Below are 24,268 nucleotides of genomic sequence, written 5' to 3' on the forward strand. Positions count from 1 at the left end.
TACAGTTTGAACTGCCTCGTCTCGTCTCTTCTTGTACTGAAGCATGGTGGTAGAAGAATGTTCTGCCTCAGGATTTATTTCTTAATTATTCAGCCTCGAACCCTGCTCCTTTTCCATGAAGCTCAAAGATAATGTGACCAACATCAATCTCATGATTAATGCTGAGCCAGAAACGAAGGAATTTTTTTCAAGCGTTGTTGTAATTTACTCCACTAGAGGACGCTATTAAACCCTAAAAAGCGCAGGAGGGTGTTCTGTACCTCCTCATAGTGAACTCTTATTCTTATATCACAAAAGCAGTCTAAACTTTTGCATTAAACTACAACCTAAAATGAGAACACACATTAAGATCTCACTTAAAGAGAATGGAGATGTTGATGTGTCAAAGTAAATCGGTTTGGAAGATTGGCCATCCGTTCTGTTGGTGATTTAAAATGGATCACTGGTGTTTTCTCTTCTCTGAGCTTTGTTTCATGACAGAAGAAGCATCAAAGCAACAACGAAAGTTCAAACACTCCCATGTGAAGGAGTCCATTGCTACAAAATCCTCAATTCTCAAGGTCATGAAGTGTTAAAGCTCATCAGCATCGATCTGCTGGTCTCCCTGTGGCCACAGGGCCACTGTTCATCTCTATTCTTAGAGGGAGCTCAGATCAAGTGAGGAAGTGCCACGACTGAGAGTGTTATGAAACTCAGCTTCATGCAATGATGCAAAGTTCAGACATGCAGTCTCAGTCTCACTGCGGAGCACATAGCATTTACTTTATGACACCACACGCTGTGGGCACGACGCAGGGCCAGGACCATGTGTAAACATGTATTTGTGTGTGAGAGCATATGATTTTATCACTGAGGGGAATGAAAGAGCTACCAAGGCTTCAAACAAAATGAGAGGAAAGTGAAGGTTGAATTTTATTTTTACATTAAAGGCAATCAGTAGTTTGACACTGATCATTGGGTTTTGGCACAAAAAATAAACTTCAGGTAAAGAGACTACATGTTTAAATTTGTGGGATTGTGCCAAGAAGAAGGGAGATGATGTTGTACAACCTTTTTTTATTTTTTTATTTTATGTAAGTTGAGCTCACGTGCCACATGCATCAAACCATGTGACCAACCTATAAGTAGAAGGTTGGTCCAGGACTTCACCCATCCCTTGCAGGTTACAGTTGGTACATTTTCTCTGTAATCTGCTAATTGTCATACAATCAATGTAAATATCAAGAGTCAGGAGACAAAGAACGCTTTCATTGTTTATACTGTGAAAAACAATTTTTTCCTGATTTTGAGGGTCAGTTTCCCTTTTCCAGACTTTCCCTGATGGGCAGTGTGTGATGGAAAAGAGAAACGTGACCTGGGGCAAAGAAGGAGGAAAAAACTGCCTAAAAGGATAAAATGGGAGGGATGGATGAAGTAACAGATCTGAGGGAGTGACAGAAAAAGAAAAAGGGAGGGAAAGAGGAGAATAGAGGGACAGCAGGACCAGACTCTCTGCCTTCTTTTCCTCTGGCGCTCTCTCCCTTCTTTCTCTCAGTGACTGCAGGCTGAGCTCAACATATAGGTGAGTTGAACTTTAATTCTCTTGATATGTCGTTTTAAACTGGTTTGCGTGTTCATTTGTGTTAATTTACAAGTTTTACCTCTGCAGCGGCCAGGACTTCAATCCCACATCTCAACTTCAATCTAGACTCCAATTGTCTGAAGAGCATCTTTTACTTTCACATACCAGCACCGTAAATATCAATTAATTCATATCATCCGTATAGAAATCTGATGGGATGGATTAAACAAAACAAAATAAACAGTTTCAATGTAAGATCTGTCTTATCAGCCCTTTGTTAGAGGAAGACCGTGGAGGGATTCATCATTGCTCATCAGCCAAAACATCGCTTACAGAAGCAGACCTGCAGCTTTACTTATGTGTGAGAACATTTTTATGACAGTGTTTATTTGCTTTTGTGTCTGTTGGCTAAATACATGCAGCTAAGCCAGATGGTTTGTGGAAAGCCAGAGTTTCCGTTGGCTGGATGGAGAGGGCTACTTTTAGCCTCGGTTATAACTCTCTTTGCACTTGGCTGCCTCAGACTGCGTCTCGGCCCCTGAATGTCCCCCGAATGACTCTGATTCTTCTAAATGATAAAAAACATATATCACTCTTTGTTTGTGCTGTGGAATGTCCCATTAGGGTTAGAAAAAGGTTTCTAATTATATGTTTTGTCAGAGTACGGTATGTGAGTTCTGTGGCTTTGTGTGATTTTCAGGATTTTTGTGGTGACGTGCACATTTATTTGTTGTGGGGTGGGGGTGGGGGGGTTCTGCTGTATCTGCATCTTCACAGTTTTCTATACTCTCTGCTTATGTTTTGCTAAAGGCCCCACACACTTGCAGTGATTCCTTTTGTTCACACCTCAATCAGCTGCTTTCTTCAGCAGGATGCTGCGCCTCAGCTCGCTGTCTACGCTCCTCTTCTTGCTCCTGGTCTGCCCCCCCCTGCTGTCCGCACAGGAAGTGCTGGTACGTCTTGCGGGGGTAGGCCGGCGTGGGGACAACGAGGGACGTGTGGAAGTTTTCTACAATGGAGCATGGGGCACAGTGTGCGACGACGAGGTGGATCTTAACCTGGCCAATGTAGTGTGTCGACAGTTGGGCTACCAACGGAGCTTTACCTGGGCACACAGCGCCAGGTTTGGCCAGGGAGAAGGTACGTCCAGTCCACCCAAGGTCCACAATAATCATCTGTGTCACTTGATTCATTCACATTCAACAACTGAATGCCTCTCCTGGTGCTAGGCCTCATCTGGTTGGACAATGTGCGCTGCCAAGGGTCAGAGCGCTCCATTGCAGAATGTCGCTCTAATGGTTGGGGAATCAACGACTGCACCCACGCTGAGGATCTGGGGGTCATTTGCAGTCCTGAGAGAAGACCTGGCGCTCCGGCAGCCGGGGAAAGCCCTCCTTCCCCAAGAAATCAACAAAGTCAACCAAGACAGAGAAACCCGTCACCTCCATCACCTCCAGCTCCACCTGCTTCCCCAGGCCACATCTTGTCTTCTCCTGCAAGAGGCCACGAGATCGCCCTCCATCGCAACCCAACGGCTTCCCGTCGCAGTAACGTCTCCCCTCAGGAAAATGGCCACGAGATCCAGATACTTCGACGGAGTCGAGGCGGTTCGAGGGTAAGCCAGCCCAGCAGCCCTGCTTTGCCACAAGGGCACGAGCTGCCTTCCCGCCTGGCAAACGGCGCCTCCTACAGGCAGAGGGAGGAGGCGGCCAGGAACGGCATGAGGCGTGAGGCAGGGGGCCAGGCCAACAGGCAGCAGCAGCTCAGTGGCAACCATGTTGAACCAGACCCTGCTTATCCAGGACTGGGCCAGGAGACTGATCCACAATACACACAGGTAAACACACACACACACACACACACACACACACACACACACACACACACACACACACACACACACACACACACAAACAACCTCTTGTGCACACCAAAAAAGACATCAAATCCACATGCCGGCGGGCATGTCTAATTAGAGACAAACCTAAAACCAGTTCTTCTCAGGATCCAAGTTTTCATCCACCAGTTGGGCCTTGAATTTACTTCAATCGCAGAAACCATCGCATTTAAGAAAACTGGGGCATTTATCACTTCTCTTTTTTCCTTTGAACTTGCAGTTGATACTTTCTTTACCATATTGTTATCACTATAACACAGATCCCTGCACAGTAAACAATCCCTGTGTTTTCACTCAGTTTCCTTCCTGCAGTATGCAATGTGGATGATTAGAGCGTCTGGTGATTAGAGACATAGCATGTGATCTTTCTGTGTTATTCCCGTCTCGGTTGCGTGCAGGCTGCAGCTGTTTATTTAATCAAAGTGACAATGTGCTGTTTGAGAAAAGATGAAGTTGAGTTCATTAAGTCAAATTAATCCTGTTTTATGGGCGTTTGGTTGGTGGAGGTAGAGGTTGAAGACTTAAAAGTCATCTGCTGGTGGAAACATAAAAACATTAATGAAAGTCTAGCTCGAAGCTTTCAGCTTGAAGGAGTGTCATTTATTGGTCTTTTTCCTTCAACAGTTTTCTGAGCGGGTTCAGCTGGAGGAGGCCCGCCTCCGGCCGGTGCTCTCCGGCGGCAACCGGGGACTGGTGACAGAAGGAGTGCTGGAGGTGAAGCATGCCGGGAGGTGGCGTCACATTTGCACCAACGGGTGGGACCTGAGCAGTAGCCGGGTCGTCTGTGGCATGCTGGGATTCCCTGCTGCAGAGGCGTTTGACCAAAACGCCTACAGGTACGTATACGAGAGTGGAGGAGTGTGTGTGTGTGTGTGTGTGTGTGTGTGTGTGTGTGTGTGTGTGTGTGTGTGTGTGTGTGTGTGTGTGTGTGTGTGTGTGTGTGTGTGTGTGTGTGTGTGTGTGTGTGTGTGTGTGTGTGTGTGTGTGTGCGTGCGTGCGTGCTTATGAAACGGATGGAAATGTGGTCGACTACACATCCCTCCATGGATTAGTCGGCCCTGCGCCTGGATTGCTCCTCAACCCCCCCAGTAGTAAAGGTTAACCACAACTGCTGTCATTAGTAAAACCACACTTGGCCTAACATGGTGAAGAGTGGTATTAGCTGAGCCAGCCCTGTCTGTGTCACCGGCTGAGTGGGCCTAAAGACAGACCTCTAAAATAGTCCCGGGGAGTATGTTATTAATGTCAGATCCAGACGACAAGATTATCATCATCCTCGCATCCTCCTGCACATGGTTTCTAATCTCATGTAATTAGGAAACATCCAGAAGAAACTCTGTGCATCAAAAAATGTCAGCAAAGAATTAAGATGCATTAAGTTTTTTTTTTTTTTAGATCCCTCGTGGAGGTAGAAAGTTTTCTGTGTGTATCTCTCAGGATTATTGGTCTGTAGTTAATGTTTCACCTGATTAGTCAAGCTTTGGGTTTGCTCACTCACTACATTCATCTCTGAGTTTCTACAACGTGGTGGAGAAAGTTTCCTATTCGGCTGAACGAAACTCCAGATGTAAGGAATTTTACTCTGAGGGAAATAAACATGTTTTCCAAAGACACACTGTTACCACAAACTATTTTAAATTTCTCCACTTAAAGATTCATTCATTCATTCATTCATTTATTCATGCAAAAATAAAATCCTCCTCTTGTTTTTCTTTAATATTACAAATTAAGCATTCTTAATATTTTTTGGCAACCAACAGATAAAATAAATAATAAAACCCAACAAACACAGTCAGCAAGCACTGGTACATTTGACCAAACTACAACCAAGAACTAAAATCTCATTGGGTCACATTTCAACCTGCTCGGTTGTGTCTACAAACTTTTTAAAGGGAAGCAGAATATGTCTATTTGGTTTTACGCGGTCCTTTCGATGCTCCACTACTAGTAAAGTTCAAACTAAAGATTACTCATGAGAAACTATAGCAAGTGTCTAGCAAGTGACGTCTTTATTTTGTAGATCCTATGGAGCAGCTGAAATGCAGAAACCTGATTGGGCAACACAGTCCTGAACATGTAACTCAGTACTCCTACCAGAAACTCACTCGAAATTGATTGATATGTCCGGTAAGACGAACTAAGTCCTCAAAAAAGAACAAAGAGTTGGAGAATTGACGCCATTTCATCCAACTATGTTTTCATAACTAATATTATCAGCATGTCGTGTTGACTCCGACTGATCGCTCTAACGTTTGACATAAACACCCACTGAAGCACCGGCGCGAGCCTTCAAAGCATCGGCACACATACCATCAACAAGCCGATGTCTCGCGTAAACACTGCTGCTGTCACGCCTCTCAGCCGCATCACTCACAGACTTTGCATAAACTGAAATCCACGTGCAAAACAAACTAAACATGCAAACACAACCCTCCGTGTGTCCCTCCGTCTGCCCACAGGCTTCTTTTTACGGCCTGGCGAGCAGGACGACTGTACTGACCGCCGCAACTGCACCATCTGTGTCTCTCCATGTCGCCAATAATTACCCCTTATGTCCCTTTTCTGCCCTGCACCAGGACACAGGCTGCTTCTCCTCTGCTGCCCCGCTCACCACGGCGGCCTCAGTCTCGCGGTTGAAACTCTCCTTTATCTCTCAGCTCTTCTTCAGAGCCGCTCGGGTCCGGTGAAACAGGAGCGTAACAATTACCCAGTTTTCACGTCACCTTTAATCCAGAGTATGGCCGAGCTTGGCGGGCCTTCATGTAAAAGTTTATGTAGATGTGGACAACGTAACAGAAAAACACCTCAGAGGAGCCTTGAGAAACATCACATTCCTCTGAAAAGGATCCAACCAGCAGCTTCTATAAAGCCCGAACCAATGAATGTTGTTTTGTCAACCTCACCCAGCTACGTGGGAGATGAATGAAGCAGACATTTTTAACCATCGGTAAACAGCCGAGTGGGGGGGGGGATTTTGTTTTTGGACAAACATGGACGTGTAGCATCAGGTTGGTCTCTATCATGTGGCACTCCTTGTGTATTTTGAAGCAGCAGACGTTTGGCTGTTCTGAAATGAGACTGAAGTCGTATTTCTCTGTGATGCGACTCCCTTCTTGAGCTGTGCTGGCAGCGTGTGGCGAGGCCAGTGCTGGCAGAGGATTTGGTTTCTCACTGAATTATTTCACCAGGAGACGTTTCTACCAGATGAAAAAGGCTTCGTGACGTTCTGATGGCTCTTTGAAAGTCAACGTTGAGTTTCAGAGATGGACTGAAATTGAAATTGAAATTTGATATGTGTCCTAAATGATGAAAAGCAGTGGTAGATCAGCTTCTTTCATTCTGCTAAACTATAAAAGTAGAGGCTCTCAAATACCTAAAAGACTTTAAAAAAGAAAAGAAAACCTGTTTCTGTCTTGAGTCTAAATCTTTAAATGTCTTAGCGAAGAGTTGTTCTTCTGAATCTGCTCTGTCCGTCCTCTGGTTGTGTGGCTGCTCTTTAAGTGTGTTCAGGTACGTAGATGGGAACTTGGAAAGCGACCAGTTAGAAAAACTTGCATTTCCCAATTTGAGAGTGTTCCCACAACAGCTCACCGAGCAGCCCCAGCAGATCAGTGGCAAACAGCACTATGATCACAAGGAATTCTTTTGGGAAACTCAGTCGCAATTATAGACTTTTGCTGATCGACAACTGAAATGATGTGTGTCAGACTAATAAATCTGTCCACTTAAAATCATCTGGAACTGATTCTGAAGGGGTAAAAACACTTAAAAGGGGCAGCGCAGACTGACGTTACATTTTCTTCAGGAAACTTTCAAAAACTTGTGGGAAGTGGAACTTTCCTTTGATGGGAAGTGGGAAAAGCCAAATGTTCTGTCTGTCACATTTAAGATGTACATTTCTCTATAGTCAAGTCTCTCACTGATCCATGTACATCTTGAACATTGTGTTAAAGTTTTTAAATCAGTCATACATGGAACTCTAATATTCATGGTTGCAGTGGGTTTTGGACTGAACAGAGAACAAAGCAATAATCCACAAAAGAGTTTCACCATCTGGTCATTCTGAGCATCTTCGAAGACGAATCAAGCCTCGAGACAAGTGACTGATGTAGACATGACAGTTTGCACATAACATCTTCCCCACTTTGCTGGCAGTGCTCCATGCCTGGTATTCTTTGGGGTTTGTCTCCACTTGAAGGGTTCTAATTATGGTGCTGGAGCTCCTCTAATCTCCAGTGTTCTCTCAGCCGAACCTGCTGCACACCCTTTGCTGTGTCAGCGCTTCCCTCTCTGGTCATGTGGTTGTTTTTCTGGTGTGACTCTCTTTGCCTGTTAAGTTGCTCAGCGCATTTTTACAGACGCTTAAATACTCCCCCACATTGCTGCGCTTACAAAAGGCAAGTGTTAAAGTCATTTTCCCCCGTTTCATCACAGTCGCTCTCCCCTTTGAGGCAGAAAACTTCTTCTAATTGACTTTCACCCGGCTCTCCTTGTTTCTCCCCTCCTCAAGCACGCTCCTGTTTTGAAGGCTACATTTAATTCCTTTGTGGTGCTGCCACTTAAAATCAACTTTTCATGGGAAGGACATCATCGTGACCCCTTTGACTTTTCGTTCTGGGGAGGTTGATGCCGCCGTCTGGGGGGCTGTTGTGGATTCAGTGAGGCAACCTGTTGTCTCCTGAGTGAGCAGATTGTTCCAGCCAGGCAGTTTCGCATTCATGCACTATAATAACGGGTTATCTTGGCTTTCCTGACAGTCAGCTCCTTTTCTCCTCTGTGCTGTGGCTTAGAGTGTTATGCAGTCACAGTTGCATAAAAAGCCGAGGCTCCAGAGAAGTTACAAAGCCTTCTCTTGGTTAAAGGATCTAAGCCGTCCTGCTGAGATCACGATGCCTTTGTTGTGTTGAGTCGTGAGCCACTTCAATTCCTCTAAATCCTCTCGTAAGATAGAGCAAGCCTTAATTCTTCCCCAACATAGGTCAACTGAACTGATTCAACAAACCAAAGGAACATGCTTTTCCTCAGCCGTGAACAGACGATTGTCATAAAGTTGCCCAGTTCACAGAGATTTGAGCCTGACATCACCCGTTCCATGTTTGTGTCATAACGTTGGGTAACGAGGCCGAGGCTATAACAGGCTTTGTTTTTACAGAGGAAAGGAAAGCTGATATCTACGTGCATATTTCCATGTCTGCTGTGTGTGAACCAACATGCTCCTGCTCGACCGCAGAGCAGACGCTGCTCAGCGGAGCAGGCAATTATATGGGAAGCACGCTCACCCCCTCAAACCTCCTCTTCCTCCCCCTCCACTTCAACCATCCACATCCTCCTCTTCCTCAACTCTCCTCCTCCTCCTCCTCAACTCTCTTCCTCCTCCTCCTCCTCCTCTTCCTCCCCCTCCTCCTCTTCCTCCCCCTCCACTTCAACCATCCACCTCCTCCTCCCCATCAGCTCTCCTCCTCCTCCTCCTCCTCCTCCTCCTCCTCTATCTCTTCATAATCCTCCTCCACTTCATCATTCCACCTCCACCTCCTCCTACTTCCCCCTCAACCGTCCTCCTCCTCTTCAACAGTGTCATCCTCCTCCACCTCCATCTTCCCAACCCTCCTCCTGCTCCTCCTGCTCCTCCTCCTCCTCCACCGCCTCCTCCAAACCTTGAACTGACACCCCCACACAGTCCCTCAGATCTGGAATTACCTCTGAGTTATGAAACATTTCAAACAATGGAACATACACAGATAGGATTACACACAGACACTGGAACTTGATATTTATTATTTCTTTATTTTCTCATGTCTGTCTCATGTCACTTCATCTGGATTTGTCATGAGAATTGGTTGTGATATACAACGCAAACTCTTCTTTTATTCAGGAACTCCATCCTATGTTCTTTTATTCATCGTCGCCGATGACTGAGCTGCTATTTCTATGATTGGTCAAAATATAAAGTACCAGCCCAGCACAGTGTAACGTATATTTATCTTCAACATCTTAAATTCACTTGACACATGTCATTGACAATGGATCGTACTTCACTCAATTGTTTAATGGATCGTACTTCACTCAATTGTTTCAACATTAAACCATCCTACTGGCAGGTTGGAAGTCAGAAGCACATTAATGAATATTTAAAATAGAAAGAAATATATAAAAAAGTAAAATGACGAGAAAGAGAAAGACATCATGTTCTCAAGTTTATTCATTTATAGCAAGTAAAGTACTTGACAACTTATCGCATGATTAACTAATTCTGTGCAGCCCTCGTAAATGCATGAGATGGAATAAATCCCACCGATATACTGACGAAGAGTGGAAGATGCTTCGAAACACTTCTCTTATCATGAGCCATGATTTTTAAAGAGTCAAAGATATAAAGTTCATCGGAACGATTCAACTTTGTTTTTCCTTTAAGCACTCAATTAAAAAAGTTTTACAAAGTTAAAACACTTTAACAGTTTTACATGAATGTCATATTGAAAACAGCTTGTTTCCATTGCAACTAATGTTAAAATAGACACAGGGAGAACCTGCATGCTCCATAGAGACCACCCGCTCCTTTGATGTTTAATTTAAGATTAAATGTGGAGTTTTATATTTAGCAGTGCAGACCAGTTCTCCTAACCACACAGGCTGTTTAAATCACATTTCTTCACTGCTGGACTGCAGCAGAATCAGAAAATAATAACAGTGCATGCTTATCTGAGAGGGGAAATTTCTTTGTGCTGTGAAATAACTCTTGCATGCACAGTTTGCCTTCACGGTCCGGCCAGTTGTTGAGCTGTAAAAGACTTGTGGTGCACATGTTCCATCCAGTGGTTTCTCAGGCTCGCTGGTTCTATTCTTTTTCTCATCATAAGCTCTTCCAGCCTCAACGAAAGTTCTCTAATGTTGGAAATGTGCAAAATGATAGACGGGGAACATCTCCGGTTTTAGTCTCCCAAATATGGCATCAGGTATCTGGTTGTTTGGTAAAGTCTCCTGTCTGAATCTGCTGTTCAGTGGAGACACATTCATAAAGGCCGTTTGTCCCACGGCACCTGTCTGTGGTCCTGTGTGTGTGTGTGTGTGTGTGTGTGTGTGTGGGGGGGGGGGGGGGGGGGGGGGGGGGGGGGGGGGGGGTGCTCAGTGGGGCTCATTCTTCTGTACACATAATATTTCCCCTTTGGGTTTGACTCCGGTTTAAGGTAATGCCCATGAAAGTAGACACAGTTTAGAAAAGCCTGTTGCCGTTGGCAGACCTCGGCAAGGCTTCCTGCGGGGATTAATGTATGGTGGTCTATTCATATTTTTAGTTTTTTCCACTTGGATGCCCCAAACCAGACATATGAACAAACACCGACAGAAATACCCAGGAAGGTAGAAATGGAAGATCTAAAAAAGATGGGGCAAGAAGGAGGCTGTGTCGGGGGGAAGAAAGGAAGGCGGAAGGAAGGAGATTTGTGACAAGTTGTCGTAAACCATCCCTTTTCCCCCCTTCCTCCAACATTCATCCAGAGACAAAGATGCGCAGTGTTTCTTTTATATTACCGGTTTCCGTTTATTTAACTTTTGACAGTGAGAACTGAAGAGTCGGGATGACAGGGAACAAATAAGCAGATGATTGAGGAGGAAAAAGCAGCGGCCTGTGGGAGTGTGTGTAGGTGTGTTGTTTAGTCTTCTCAATATAAAGATGCTCAAAAATCCAAAGTATGATGTTTTCTGCCTTCCAGGAAACTCTGGGACTCCAAGTTAGCCGATCCCTCATCCAGGTAAAACAAACGTCAACATAAGTTCATCTTGTGGAACGAAGTGAGGCGTCCAATCACGCGTCAACCTCCTTGTCTCTGCTTCTCCCAATTCTGCATGGTATCCACAGGCTGAGAGCGCAGATCAGTAAGAAGGCTTACTGGGTGGAGAAGGTGCAGTGCAAGGGTGCGGAGGCATCTTTGTCAAAGTGCCAGGTCCAGCTGTCCATCCCAAGGAATGACGTCCCATGCAAGGGGGGCATGCACGCGGTGGTCCGCTGTGTCCCCGGATCTCAGTTCGCACGTTACGGCAGCGCGCCTGCACCACCGGCTGTACCGGTCAGTGTGCAAGTGGAAGCAGATTCACGTCACATATATTTCTGTCTCTGGACACTGTCATCAAAGATCGGCCATTGTGTACAAACAGGGAGCTCCAGAGTCGTGCGCCTCTCACACCTTGAACCACGTCACACTGCCTCACTCAAGATGCATAACAATCTCTCACACCAAGTTGTCATTTAGGTCAGCCATGTCCAAAGTCCAGCCTAAAGCCACATTTTATAATCCCTGACTGGAATTCAAATCTATGTAATGCAAATAGTATGAAGCATTTTCTCCAAGGAGAAGAAAGTCTTCAAAATGAACAGATTATCAAGGCTGGATGACTGATTCCTGCAAAAGACATGTATGTAAGTGAGAGGAGCTTTTAACTGAAGTCGTGTTTCAGGAATAAGCCAGCAGCTTCTCATCTCAGCAGCTTTCTTTCAGGCTCGATTCAGAGGAAACAAGATAATCTGCAGCACCTCTGAAACTCAGTAATTACTTCAACATGTTTTGTCTCGTTTGTTTAGTCCACACAACAAGTTTACACTGACACAGCAATGATTTAAAGACTCTTGTGATGCTGTTTTTCATTGTAAACACAGTCAGTTTAGTGATTTTCCTCAGTTTTTCATCGTGTGTGAAACTAAGTCCATGACTGATAAACAAGCAAACGGTTTTCAGATCTCTTCACTAACTTTCATCCAATGTCTCCCTTTTTTCTTCCAGTCCGCCGTGCGTCTGAAGGCCGGGCCCCGGCTCGGGGAGGGCCGTGTGGAGGTCCTCCGAGAGGGGAAGTGGGGCACTGTGTGCGACCACCTGTGGGACATGCCTGCAGCCAGCGTGGTGTGCAGAGAGCTGGGCTTTGGAACAGCCAAGGAGGCCCTGACCAAGGCTCAACTGGGACAAGGTAAGACAGGACACACACACACATACGTAGTGTCCATACCCTCACACTGCACTTTGAAGTCTTTCTGCTGCTTGCCAAAGATGAATTTGGCTTTACTCACCATGACTAGGTAGGTAATCGTGGGAGACACTTGTGTGTTTAAACAGAACTGGCTCTGTACTTGTCTTGCTGTAAGAAAGCATATAATGGCAAACATGAAATTGTAAAGTGTATAAAAAAAAAGTACTGATCTGATAAATAGTTGTGTCTGAAATGACACAGATGCCCCAGTTCCTCATGTAGCACCAGTATGATCAGTGAGAGTCCTTCAGACTAAACACTTCTCAGTCCAAATGTCGGTTACTAAATGCAGTATTTCCAGAACCGAGGACCTGAGCACACAAATAAACGCTGGGGAAATGTTTACGACTTGTCTCCTACTTCTATCAGGGAAGCTGATTGTTGGGGAACTCTACCCATGACCAATTATACAAGTTCAAACTGCGCGGGACGTTTGAGCGGCCCAAACGGTGGCTGTGTTGTTGTGAAAATAAACCTGTCGTATGTGAAATGTTAGCGTGGCTTTGAAAGCAGGATGTCAGGCAATCAGCACCAAACATTCACAAGTAATTGTTCTGGCAAAGCTTCTGTTGTCGATGTAAGAATATAGTTACTGAAGTGTCTAGCAATAACAGAGTTAAACATTTAGTAGGGAAATAGTGTCGAAGTTGCTTTCTCACACTCAATTATTGTCCGTTCTTCTTGCCATACCCCTGCACTGACTCTGTAATCACGTTCATTTCCTCCCATTATCTTTCTGCACAAATGAGCACATAGCATGTTCAATAATAGCGGGTGCATTTCCGTCTCTCTACTTTTTTTAATTGAGTAATTCATGGAAAGCAGTTGAGTGTAACTTTTAGGGCTCTAATAAACCAGGTGCTATGATGCTGCTATGTCGGGATAATGAACACCATTAAATGCCAGAAATTACTTTAGCATTGTGGCTTTAAATACCTCTGACCAGCTTGTAAGTTGTTTGAGCAAGTCACATATAAGACGTGGGGCCTCTTTTGCAGACAAAGAAGAGCAGCACGTCTCAGTGACATCAATAGTTATTTAAAGTTAAATTATAGGGCTTTATTGGGATTCAGCCTGGGCGTCATACACCTACACAAACACATAAGTGCTCAAATTTTTACCCCCATTTTACCATGCTGGTGTCTATTTTGGTTCACGAAGCATAGCCCTGGAGCGCTACGTGTAGCACACAGCTACCGTAATTTAGACAGAAAGTTCTCTGGCCGGGCTGAGCTGCAAAGCCACATCAGAGGTCCCGATCACGTCTGGGCTTTTAATCCCTCTTCGTGGACATCTGCGCCTGCAGAGCCACCAGGTTTTATAAGCTTTTGTGTGTGTGTGTGTGTGTGTGTGTGTGTGTGTGTGTGTGTGTGTGTGTGTGTGTGTGTGTGTGTGTGTGTGAGAGCATCACTCTCTGCATGCGGCCTTCACGTGGTGATCATTCAGCTCCACGCCTTCCTCCTCAGGTACCGGTCCCATCCACATGAACAGCGTCCAGTGCACCGGCAGAGAGAAGTCCATCACAGAGTGTAACTACAGACCAGTGCCGCTGTACAGCTGTAAACACAGCCAGGACGTAGCCGTGCGCTGCAATGTCCCAAACACCGGCCTGCAGACCACGGTAGCAAACACACACTGAGAGGGGCATTTCTCCTCGATGACTAAGAGAATGAATGGAGGTCACATTGTGGCAAAAAGGAAAGATTTATTTATTCATTTCTCAAGTCTGAATAAACTTTCCACTGTCACCGATACTTGCTTCATGTGGTATTGCTGAGTGTTTCTTTATATTTCATTGGAATATAAAGTGCCATGAGATGACCGTGTTGTTGTTCTTGCTATATAAATAAAACTGAACTGAGTTTAATTGCAGAAAGAGTTGACGCTAAAGATAGACGTTTCAGAAAGGAAGTTGAAAATATAATTTAAGAATAAACGTTGATAAAAATGTCTTTAAAACAAATCTAGAATCTTTGGATTTGAGCCCATTTTAACTAATTTTCTAAATTTGTGAAGAGGATTCATTCAAATTGTCACTTTAATGGTTTTAATGGGAGCAAGAATACACAAGGTTTCTGTGCCATTATTTCAGTTTTTTCCTATTTATTCTACATCATTTTCATTTAATCCAAATATTCCACTGTCAGACTGAAAAATCCTCTGATCCCGGTCCTCAGGTGCGTCTGGCCGGAGGGCGGGAGCCGGGTGAAGGCCGCGTGGAGGTGCTGATGGAGGTCGGCGGGGCGAAGCGTTGGGGCTCCGTCTGCAGTGAGAACTGGGGTCTGAACGAGGCCATGGTGGTCTGTCGACAGCTGGGCTTGGGCTTTGCTGCTCGAGCTCATCAGGTAAAAGAATCCCAGTTCATTTTGTCTTCACTTTCTTACAGTTCTCCCCCTGAGTCTTTGGCTTTCTGCCTCTGAGCTCTTTGCTCCTTTATTTCCTCCTCTGTTTCCCCATTGCACTGTTTGTGTGCCTGTGCTGTGTTATTACCGAGCCCTGAGGTAATTACAGGCTTCTGAAATGTCCACTTCCAGCATGCCCAAAATAAAACAGGGAAAGTGAGGCAAAGTAAGACGAGGAGAAATTCACAGAGCAAACAGACTGAAAATAGACGTGTGCATGGAAAAGAGCAGTGTCGCGGGGGGGGGGGGGGGCTGCTGGGAACACTTAACAGCCACCTATAAAACTGTGAAAAGGAGTGGAAAATGTGATAATGTATACTGATAGTGTCCATAAAAAAAAAAAAGAGTTGTTTGCTACTTGTTTTCACGCCGACAGCTTTCGCATGTCTTCACATTGTTACTCCAGAAGTGTTTACAACAAAGACAAGCTCTCGTGACTGCGTGTACAAAGTGCAGTGTTTCTTCATGTCCCTCCACAGGAGACCTGGTACTGGCCCGGATCATCCGACGCTGCCGAAGTGGTGCTGAGCGGAACTCACTGCGTCGGCACCGAGATGTCCATCCAACAGTGTCGCAGGAACACAAATGTCTACTGTCCCCGAGGAGGAGACGGCCGGGCTGCGGGAGTCACATGTGTGGAGAGTGAGTCCAAAACCAGCAAACATAAAGACACACTTGTCTTTGCTGGGCAGTAACTGTATTTATTAAAGTAAAGCTTCTTTTATTTTTTTGAACGTAAAAAGTTGGCTCATTGATGCCAGAGGGGGTGACAAGGTGGTCTACTGGTTCACACTGTTTCCTCAGTGTTTAATTATGAATCAGAGTCTTTTAATATGAATTCTTTATTCTTCCTTTGCTTGGTTGGGATTCTCAAGGATGCTTCTACAAGCCAAATACTTCCATTTACAGTTTATTAACACTGGTACATTAGGTTGATTGTCTGTAGGTGTGAGCGTGTTGGCGGTATTTTCAGTATTGCCCTTCACCTGGAATACCCTTCAACAATGATCCATCAACAAAGTAGTATTTACAGATTAAACCAGAGGAGTAAAAGGAGTTGTTTTCACTGTAATGTATTTCTAATGAGGTTACATAAATTTTAAAAAGCAAAGAAACTCATCTCTGATTTTCCAGTTACAAGATGAAGAGAGTCTGGAAGTTTTGACAAAATGCCTGAAATGATCTCATTTGATGGTGTCAAGGTTCTAATAGAATATATTTTCCTAAACTTTATACAGATTGTATATTTGGGTGTATTCAATGAAAGATGAACCAACATTTCAGTGCAGGTCTTTACTTTTCAGCGCATCGCAATTAAAAGTGACTGTGTGGTAATTTTGCACGACGTGAATTTGATAGCAAATTGAAAGTTATTTTTGTTAATATGAAGTCTGATTCGCCAGGCGAAGTGAGTACAAGAGTTCAGAACAGAGGATCACTGATTGTAACATATAAGCAGTTCTCTAGTTACGGATCAGCTCTGAACAGATGAAAACTTTTACGGTGTGTCCTCGGCTCTGGACCCATCCCGGATCACCAACACAAGCTACAGCCACCGACTTGCTGTCAGTTTGTCTGTGATGAAATCACAGTTCCTAAAATACTTGGAAGACCCATCCTGTTGCTCATCAGTGAGCAGATGGGAAAAACGCAGCTGAGTTGGTTTGAAACTAGTAAATATGCACGACACAGTCTATTCAGTTCACCAAGCCTCAGTCCATGGAAACTAAATCTTGGCTGTCAGATTGAGGTTAGAAGAGCTGTTGAATTTCAGCGTCTCACATTAAACTAAATGAGACCAGTTCTTTTCTAATCCGTCCTCCTGGTCCCTGCAGCCGCTCCTGACCTGGTGTTGGACGCCCAGCTGGTCCAGGAGACGGCCTACTTGGAGGATCGACCTCTCCACCTGCTGACTTGCGCCAATGAGGAGAACTGTCTGTCGTCCTCCGCTGCCAGGATGAACTGGCCCTACGGACACCGCCGCCTACTGCGATTCTCCTCCCGCATCATGAACATGGGCCGCGCTGATTTCCGACCCCGGGCCACCAGAGAGAGTTGGGTGTGGCACCAGTGTCACAGGTAAGGCTGCACAAAAAATCTATATCATGATCACATGAGCCACTGGGCTTTCTTAAAGTCCTCCATTTGAAGCCGTTTATGTCTTCAAAGAAAGGGAGAAACTATGTGGTGATTTCAGCTGCTGCAACGTGTGGCCAGAAAAGAAAAACTGCATTATGTTCATGGTGCAGGGCTGGCTGGGCATTATTATGAGGTGGAACAAGAAAAAGAAGCATTTTAGAAAATAACTTGTTACATGAAGTCAAAAATAAACAAAAACAACATGTTTCCCACCAGAGATCAATCAAAACTCGAGATTTGCTGAGTGACTTGGGATCACTGGTTTCAGCACCACAGCAGAGATATTTTGGAGATTCTCGATTAAAATAGCCAGGGACGTATAAAAGTCTGTTATTTAGTGCAATAAACACAATTGCTTATCCTCTAACATTATGTTTACAATAAACATGCTTCTCACTGCTCACCCAGTCGTTCCATTCAGAGCCATGACGGCTTTCGGGGCAGCCTGGCGTCTTATCTCTGCGGTTGTGGTTCGGTGTCCTGAAAGCGAGAGTCTCTGGTCTTTGAGCCACACAATCACCACTTCCCACGACCAGCAAACACACAGTCCACTCTCCAATTTGGAAGACTTTATTCTGAGAATCACTTTGTTTGTAAAAATGGACCAACAAGCAAGACATTACCTGCCTCTTTTTTTTTCCAGTTTTAGGTTTTTTTTCCCCCCACAGTTGCTAAACAAAGTGAAAACAACTCAACAATCAAATGAGATATTTCTCAGTTGTGCTTTTTTGTGTTGTCGCAGGCACTACCACAGCATTGAGGTGTTCACCCACTATGATCTGCTCACCTTCAACGGGACCAAGATCGCTGAAGGTCACAAAGCCAGCTTCTGTCTGGAGGACACCTACTGCCCCGATGGTAAGACGTGAGAACACAGTATCTATCCACCACTCATACTTCTGTACTGTTCCTGTCATGCAGGTTAGTACCATTCAAAAGTACTTCTAAGGTGAAACCAAGCAAGAGGTGTATGCCTGTTGTTTTTCACCTCATATTAATTCTTTATATGTAGTCTGCAACTGCTACGCATCTGGTTCTATTTACTTAATAGCCTTAACATTAAAAATCAATGTGTTTTTTTATTTTATTTCTCTTTTCAAGTTTTATCCTCAAAATTATTGATTTAAAATCAAAAAGGATATACAGTAAAAAAAAAAATGGTGGGAAAAGGCTTCCCCCATGAAACCGCTGAGCTATAATGAGAGTGATTATCAAAACACAGTGAAATAAAACTTTCAAGAGAAAAAAACGAAAAGTAATGATACAAAGAAATAAGGTGAAAATACTCCAGTCATGTTCAAATCTAGATGAAACCCTGAATCCATTTCCTGCGTTTTTAAGGGAAATCTCTAAACAGGTCAATTAAAATGAAACACCAGAATCAGGAATACTGAAGTGCAAAGCTGAGATCCTATAATAAGCAGCTGTAGACAGAAGCAGGCTGTTAAGGTCAGAAGCTGAACCCAAACTGATCTGAGCTTTACGCAGCAGATCCTCACCATTCATCTAAAAGGAGAAGAAAACCTACTTTTGAATCTTTCTGTTATGATTTGAGGTTTTCTGAACTATGTCTTGTTCCTCTAGGCATCCATAAGCGGTACGCCTGCTACAACATGGGACAACAGGGCATCTCGGTTGGCTGCTGGGACACCTACCGCCACGACATAGACTGTCAGTGGATCGATATCACAGACATACGGCCCGGTGAATACATCTTCCAGGTCAGTTCATACAAATCATTCTCCCCCGAGCTGTTTATAGAAGTCTTGGAAGAAATGTTAGTCCGGGGAACACAAAGAACCAAATATAAACATGATCTGTACTTAATCTTCATGGTGAAATGGCATCAATAATTTTGGAAGTTTACACAACCTTTTAAAAAAAAAAGAAGAAGAAGAAAAGAAAAGAAAAGAAAAAGAACAAACACAAGGCTTCATGTTTCAACATTTGAGGTCTCACACGAGATAAAAACCTGCGATAAAAGACTGTAATTTGAGCTAAATGGCTCTTAGCTTTTCCCAGCCTTGCAGGTATACAGTTCGTATGTCGTTTTAAGGGTGTGTGTGTATTTACAGAAAGTGAATTTAGTCTGGATTTATATAGAAAGTAGACCTGCTATTAGTCCATGCTTGCAGGAACTACAGGACCTATTGGTGGTGGAAAAAGTCTGTCAGCACTTCACATGTGTACAAGCTTTAAGCTTCAGTATTTATTCACGTCTCTTCTTTGGAGACATCCGATCCCCTGCGGTGACCTCTCTGTCATCTTTTTCTATTTTTTCCGTACAGATTAGTGGCAGCAAAGCAACGATGTTTACAGTTTGTAATTATTTTCTGAGTGTTTACAGGGAATCAAGATGTTTAAGTTATGCTCACATGTCCGTACGTGGACTGGATGTGAACTGCCCGTCGTCGTTGAGCGAGCCTCACGCGACCTGCGTCCCGTCGAGAAATCAAACCACACATGAGGCCTTAAACAGAAATCCTCCGCTGCCACGACGCCGCGGCCCAGCAGCACTTTGTGGTCGTGACTGTGGCGCAACAGAAGTTGAGCTGCTCATAAATTTGTATAAGAAGTGAGAGACGGAGGGAGGGCGTAGATCTTTGTTCACCCTTCATGAAGCTGGGTGTTTCTCCGAGGCTTCACCGAGAATCGCTGGGTGGCGGCCATTTTTAGGATCCTACATTTAAGTTGATGAGTCACGCTCACCTCAGCTTGATTGCTCCTGATTGCGTCGTCATTTTAAAATCAGCTGCGCAACCTCATAGTATTTTACAGGACGATGGCAGCCTTTCATTGTTCTGTAAAACTGGCTGTGGCCCCTTTGTTTAACATCATTACAAGAGATTTTAATGGGGCATCAACTGCCACCAGCTTAATATGGTGTTTTACACCAAGGCCATAAAGAAGGCACTGAAATCATGCAACATAGAAAGATAAATGAAGTTCTTGATACCAACTTTGCCCATAAATGCAATGAGAAAATAATCACGATTATGAATATTTTATTCCTTTAAAGGCGTGCTTATAAATATAAAAGAAACCACAATATTTATACCCTATGTAAAAAAATGAAACGAGGATTCTTTATTGAAAATGTGGTCGGCTTATCTGTTTGATGTTTGCGTCAGGAAAATTCATTTGTGTGCTTTTCTTATATATGGCAGGCAGACAGACAGGGTGGAAAGCAACAAACCATGGCAACCAACCATAGTTACAGTCTAATGATAGACTGCACCCGAAATCCAAACCCAAAACTGTCATCTGCATCTAAGAGCCTTTTCCCCGGCATTCAGATAACAGTGGAAAGTGATGTAATGCATCACTTCAGCCCTGGATTTACACACCGTGGGTCATATAGAAAGGGAGAAAACAGTAATCCTGTGGCCTCCCAGTCACATCCAGTGGATTTCCTAACACCCTGAATAAAGAAAAGTGTTTCTCTCTAAATTACTCATACGCTTCATTAATGAAAACTCTTGTCTAAAGGCGTGCTAATACTATAGCGAGTTGTAGTTTCATTGGGGGGGGGGGGGGGGGGGGGGTAATACTAATGACCTCTGAGGAAACTGCTGCAGAGTCCTGCTGAAAGCCACAAACCAAGGCGTCATTTTGACTCCCCAAGAAGTGCTCTGTAGTCCAAAATAATCTGCCGAGTCATTCGCCATAACACAGATGCAGGAGTGAAAAAAACAATGCAATGTGGGAGAGCTTAAATGTTTTTCATCCTCCATGAATACGCCCATGGTTCCTGGGCCTCTGGCCTCTTTGATTCTGCAACCTCAGCTACTGTAATGTCCACTGATGCAATACATACAATTAAAAGTAAATGGTTTCCAACGCCGAGAAATGCTGTTTTATTTTGAGAGGTGAAATGGCAAAAACCTTTAGAGTTTAATCACATTTCCAGGTTATTGTTGAAATTTGAATTAAAAGCAATTCACTTAATTTTTGTTATTTGACTGTAATTATAGCTGTAACCAAACCACACTAAAGTATAGGCTGAAGGAAAACCTGACATATATAACATGGCATCATCAGCGTATGGTGAAATATGTCTCAGTCTATTACAGAAATATGCTGCGACACTCTGATGTTTGCATGAGATGTTTAATAGCTGTGGAGACACCAAGCTGCTTTTCCTGCAAGAGTATTGAAATCGAGCTGGAGAAGACATTGGGGCGACTGTATATACACAAGCACTTATCGTATATTAAGATTTTGTCTAAAGAGAGTCAAATCCTCTCGGATTCCAGTCCATTCTTGTGTCTTCCTGTGCTGTTGTTCGTATGCTGTCTTGTCTGTTCTTTCATGTGTCCTTTTGGGTCACAGAAGTCAAATTCAGTGTAGCAGGATCTCATGTCTCGAGTTTCTTCCCGCACAGGTGGAGGTCAACCCTTCCTTGGACATGGCTGAATCCGATTTCCAGAACAATGTGATGCGCTGTCGGTGCAAGTACGATGGAGCGAGGGTTTACATGTTCGGGTGCCACGCCGGTACGTAGTTTTTACCAGCACATGTGTTTGAACGGTCACTTGTTCACATCTGCGTCTGCCTACCACTGATCTTTGTCTGTTTTCTTTTTTTACCAGGCGACGCTTACAGCGCGGAGGCGGAGGACTTGTTCGACCACCAACGTCAGATTTCCAACAATTTCCTGTGAATTGGGGAACACGCAGATTTGAGAACAGAACAACTGTACAACTGCTGACTACGCCTCGACGTGTCGGTGGAAGGAGAGCGAATGACAATGACATGCCAATAAATAGTGAGATGAGGGTCAGCGAGAGCAGGGAGGAAAATGGGAAGTGTTTTGGGAGGGGATGGAGGGACTTGATGCATAAATGTCTTATCCCTTAACTGATTGGCATCAGTAGTTTTTTGTGGCTGTTAGGAAGTCAAAGTGAGAAAAGGAAAAATGTAGAAAAAAGGGGGGGGGAAAACAATGTCACCATGATAAGAAACAAAAATTAGAGTAGTTCATACCTTTGAATACTTGTGTTGATTTTTTTTTAAACAAATTAAATTACTGATCTTCAAACAAGACCACAGTTGTAAAAGTAATGATAGGAAGGCACACGAGAAGAACTTTTAAAGTATGTCACCCGGCTTTCACTCATGTACTGTCGACACAGGTAACAGATGATCTTAAATAAACTGTATGTGCTTCCTGTGCTTTCACTGATCACATTACAAACTGCAGTATTTACTGTTATAACTGTGTGGTTTTTGCTTCTGAATGAGATTTTTTTTTTTTAATTTCATGGTGCTATTTTGCCTTTTTTGAATAAATATTGTAATGTATTGCAAATGTATTGTCATGTACAGTTTTATATTACCTCTCTGGAATATTGTTCTTTAGGTCTCTAATTTATGCAGAATTTCAATGTACTTTTGAGTTGACAATTGTTTGTATTGTTAATTTTATTATGACAAGTATTTCCACCCTGTTTGTTCTTTACATGTTAACCATTGGTAACAACAGATGAAATCTGGTTGTACCACGGTATTGCGCTTAACAGTACTTGGTAATGGTAGTGAAAGAATAAATGTCAGATTGACAAACTGTATGGTCATTTGAGGCATGGTTATTTGACTGCAGACTTTTCTAATACAGATCCAAACAAAGTGTAATGCTACAGCTTCTGCAGGAGATCTGAGGAATCTGCTAAAAGTGATTCCCGTACTTAAGTGACTGTCATAAAAAATACAAATAAAAACTACCCCGAAGCAGCTGCTCAGAGAGTTTACGCATCACTTTGTGAGTCAGTTCATGTAAAACCAACTAAGGCCTCCGACTGATGCTGCTTACTTAAACATTAAAATAAAAATGAAGTAATAACAACAATCTGTGTGCAAAGTTTTGGTCACTCATAGACGATGAAAGGCATCTATCAGGTGCATTTCCTGAAGGTCACTTGCACAATGCTGACAGCAGCTTGCTGGTATTTCAAGAAGACTTGCATACTTTATTTTAAGCCTTAAAGTTGGACAGTGATTCTTAAAAGATTTAGATTTCCTGATATTGTTGAAGTTTTAATGTTTAATGTCCTTGTTGTTGCAGTTGGGTTTGATACACCAACTTCATATTTAGTACATTTAAGCCTAAAGTGGCACTTTGTGGTGGTTTGACTGTTTGGAAGATCGATTTTCTGGTTCAGGAGCAATAAAGAATAAATTTCGTCTTAAGTCGTAAAATACAAGTCATGGAAATCAACAATTCAGCAATTGTGTAATGTTATAGGAAAATATTTATGAAAAATAATCTTAATATTATTTTCTGTTAATTATATCTCAGCAAATACTGTGGACAAACTAAGGCCTGTGGCATCACAGTGTCAAAGTTTTTGTAACACCAGCCATTTTTTTACTGTCCTACAGTCACTTTTCTAATTATCCTCCATCATATGAAACACCGAAACAAAATGTACGGAGATGGAGCAGAAACGCCCAGTATGGACACAAATACATATTTCATTGACATTTTGAAACAAGCTAATCAAGTAACACAATAAACTTGATCTACTCTAAATATTGCTGTTCACTCATAACCAAACTACAACCTGAGAGGCTGGAGATAATCCCACTTACAATTGGACAAAACAAGCAGGGTACACTCTGGAAGAAACAAGAAACAATCACACACAATCAACAACAATGACTCTAACAAGAATGTGGTTGGATTGTGTGAGAAAACAATCCACTGCACCAAGTGACCAATCTCTCTGACTTCAGGTCTCATCACATGTCAGTGGACATGAATGAGTAGAAAAACTGATCATTAGTTATATTGGATTAAAGATGGGTGGATGTGAAACAGGATTAACATAACATCTGTTATTACTAACTAATTATATATATATTTTTAATTCAATACCAACAATAGCATTTTTCATTTCAATCTAAACTTGAACAACTCGTCAAATCTTCACAAGCAAAAGTAGAAAAAGCTTAAAATGATGCACAATAATGGTTGCTGGCGATGGTACACAAATGTATTTGAATCTGTACATGAGAGGTGGATAAATACATTCATTACTTCCAGAGTAGATTATTGTAACTCCCTATTATCAGGGTGAAACAATAACTGCTTAAGAAGTCTTCAACTGATTGAAGAGTGCAGCAGAGCGTCCCGACAGGACCCAATATGAGCTTCTCTTCATTGGCTTCCTCTTAAATCGACAACAGGATATAAAATCTTTAACTTCTAAAGTTCTTAACAACCAGGCTCCATCGTATCTTAAAGAGCTGTTA

The 24,268-nt window shown here is 43.3% G+C and overlaps 1 protein-coding gene across 3 annotated transcripts; it reads left to right on the top strand.

Annotated features, from left to right (window-relative positions):
• The first annotated feature begins 1,151 nt into the window (after positions 1 to 1,151).
• Positions 1,152 to 22,590, top strand: LOC308110144 (lysyl oxidase homolog 4-like). Of its 3 annotated transcripts, XM_080464256.1 has the most exons (16): positions 1,420 to 1,561; positions 1,649 to 1,922; positions 2,430 to 2,701; positions 2,791 to 3,398; positions 4,083 to 4,294; positions 11,168 to 11,206; positions 11,314 to 11,521; positions 12,233 to 12,413; positions 13,940 to 14,094; positions 14,651 to 14,818; positions 15,355 to 15,517; positions 16,711 to 16,954; positions 17,757 to 17,872; positions 18,599 to 18,735; positions 21,399 to 21,510; positions 21,607 to 22,590. In XM_080464256.1, exons 3-16 carry the CDS (start codon positions 2,434 to 2,436, stop codon positions 21,675 to 21,677), a joined length of 2,682 nt encoding a protein of 893 aa, XP_080320382.1. In that variant the 5' UTR covers positions 1,420 to 1,561; positions 1,649 to 1,922; positions 2,430 to 2,433; the 3' UTR covers positions 21,678 to 22,590. The 3 variants fall into 3 exon arrangements, with proteins under 3 accessions (XP_080320380.1, XP_080320382.1, XP_080320381.1); XM_080464254.1 differs by lacking the exon at positions 1,649 to 1,922 and having other exon boundaries at positions 1,152 to 1,561; positions 2,433 to 2,701; XM_080464255.1 differs by lacking the exon at positions 1,649 to 1,922.
• The last annotated feature ends 1,678 nt before the right edge of the window (positions 22,591 to 24,268 follow it).

The sequence above is a fragment of the Lipophrys pholis genome (assembly GCF_963383615.2).
Source record: "Lipophrys pholis genome assembly, chromosome: 5".
In the NCBI taxonomy this organism is placed as follows: Eukaryota; Metazoa; Chordata; class Actinopteri; order Blenniiformes; family Blenniidae; genus Lipophrys; species Lipophrys pholis.

Excerpts from the sequence above, each read along its gene's own strand:
- LOC308110144 (XM_080464254.1), top strand. The coding sequence starts at position 2,434 with ATGCTGCGCCTCAGCTCGCTGTCTACGCTCCTCTTCTTGCTCCTGGTC. Across the intron at positions 2,702-2,790 it reads CAGGTTTGGCCAGGGAGAAG|GCCTCATCTGGTTGGACAAT; the intron begins GTACGTCCAGTC and ends TCCTGGTGCTAG. Across the intron at positions 21,511-21,606 it reads CATGTTCGGGTGCCACGCCG|GCGACGCTTACAGCGCGGAG; the intron begins GTACGTAGTTTT and ends TTTTTTTACCAG.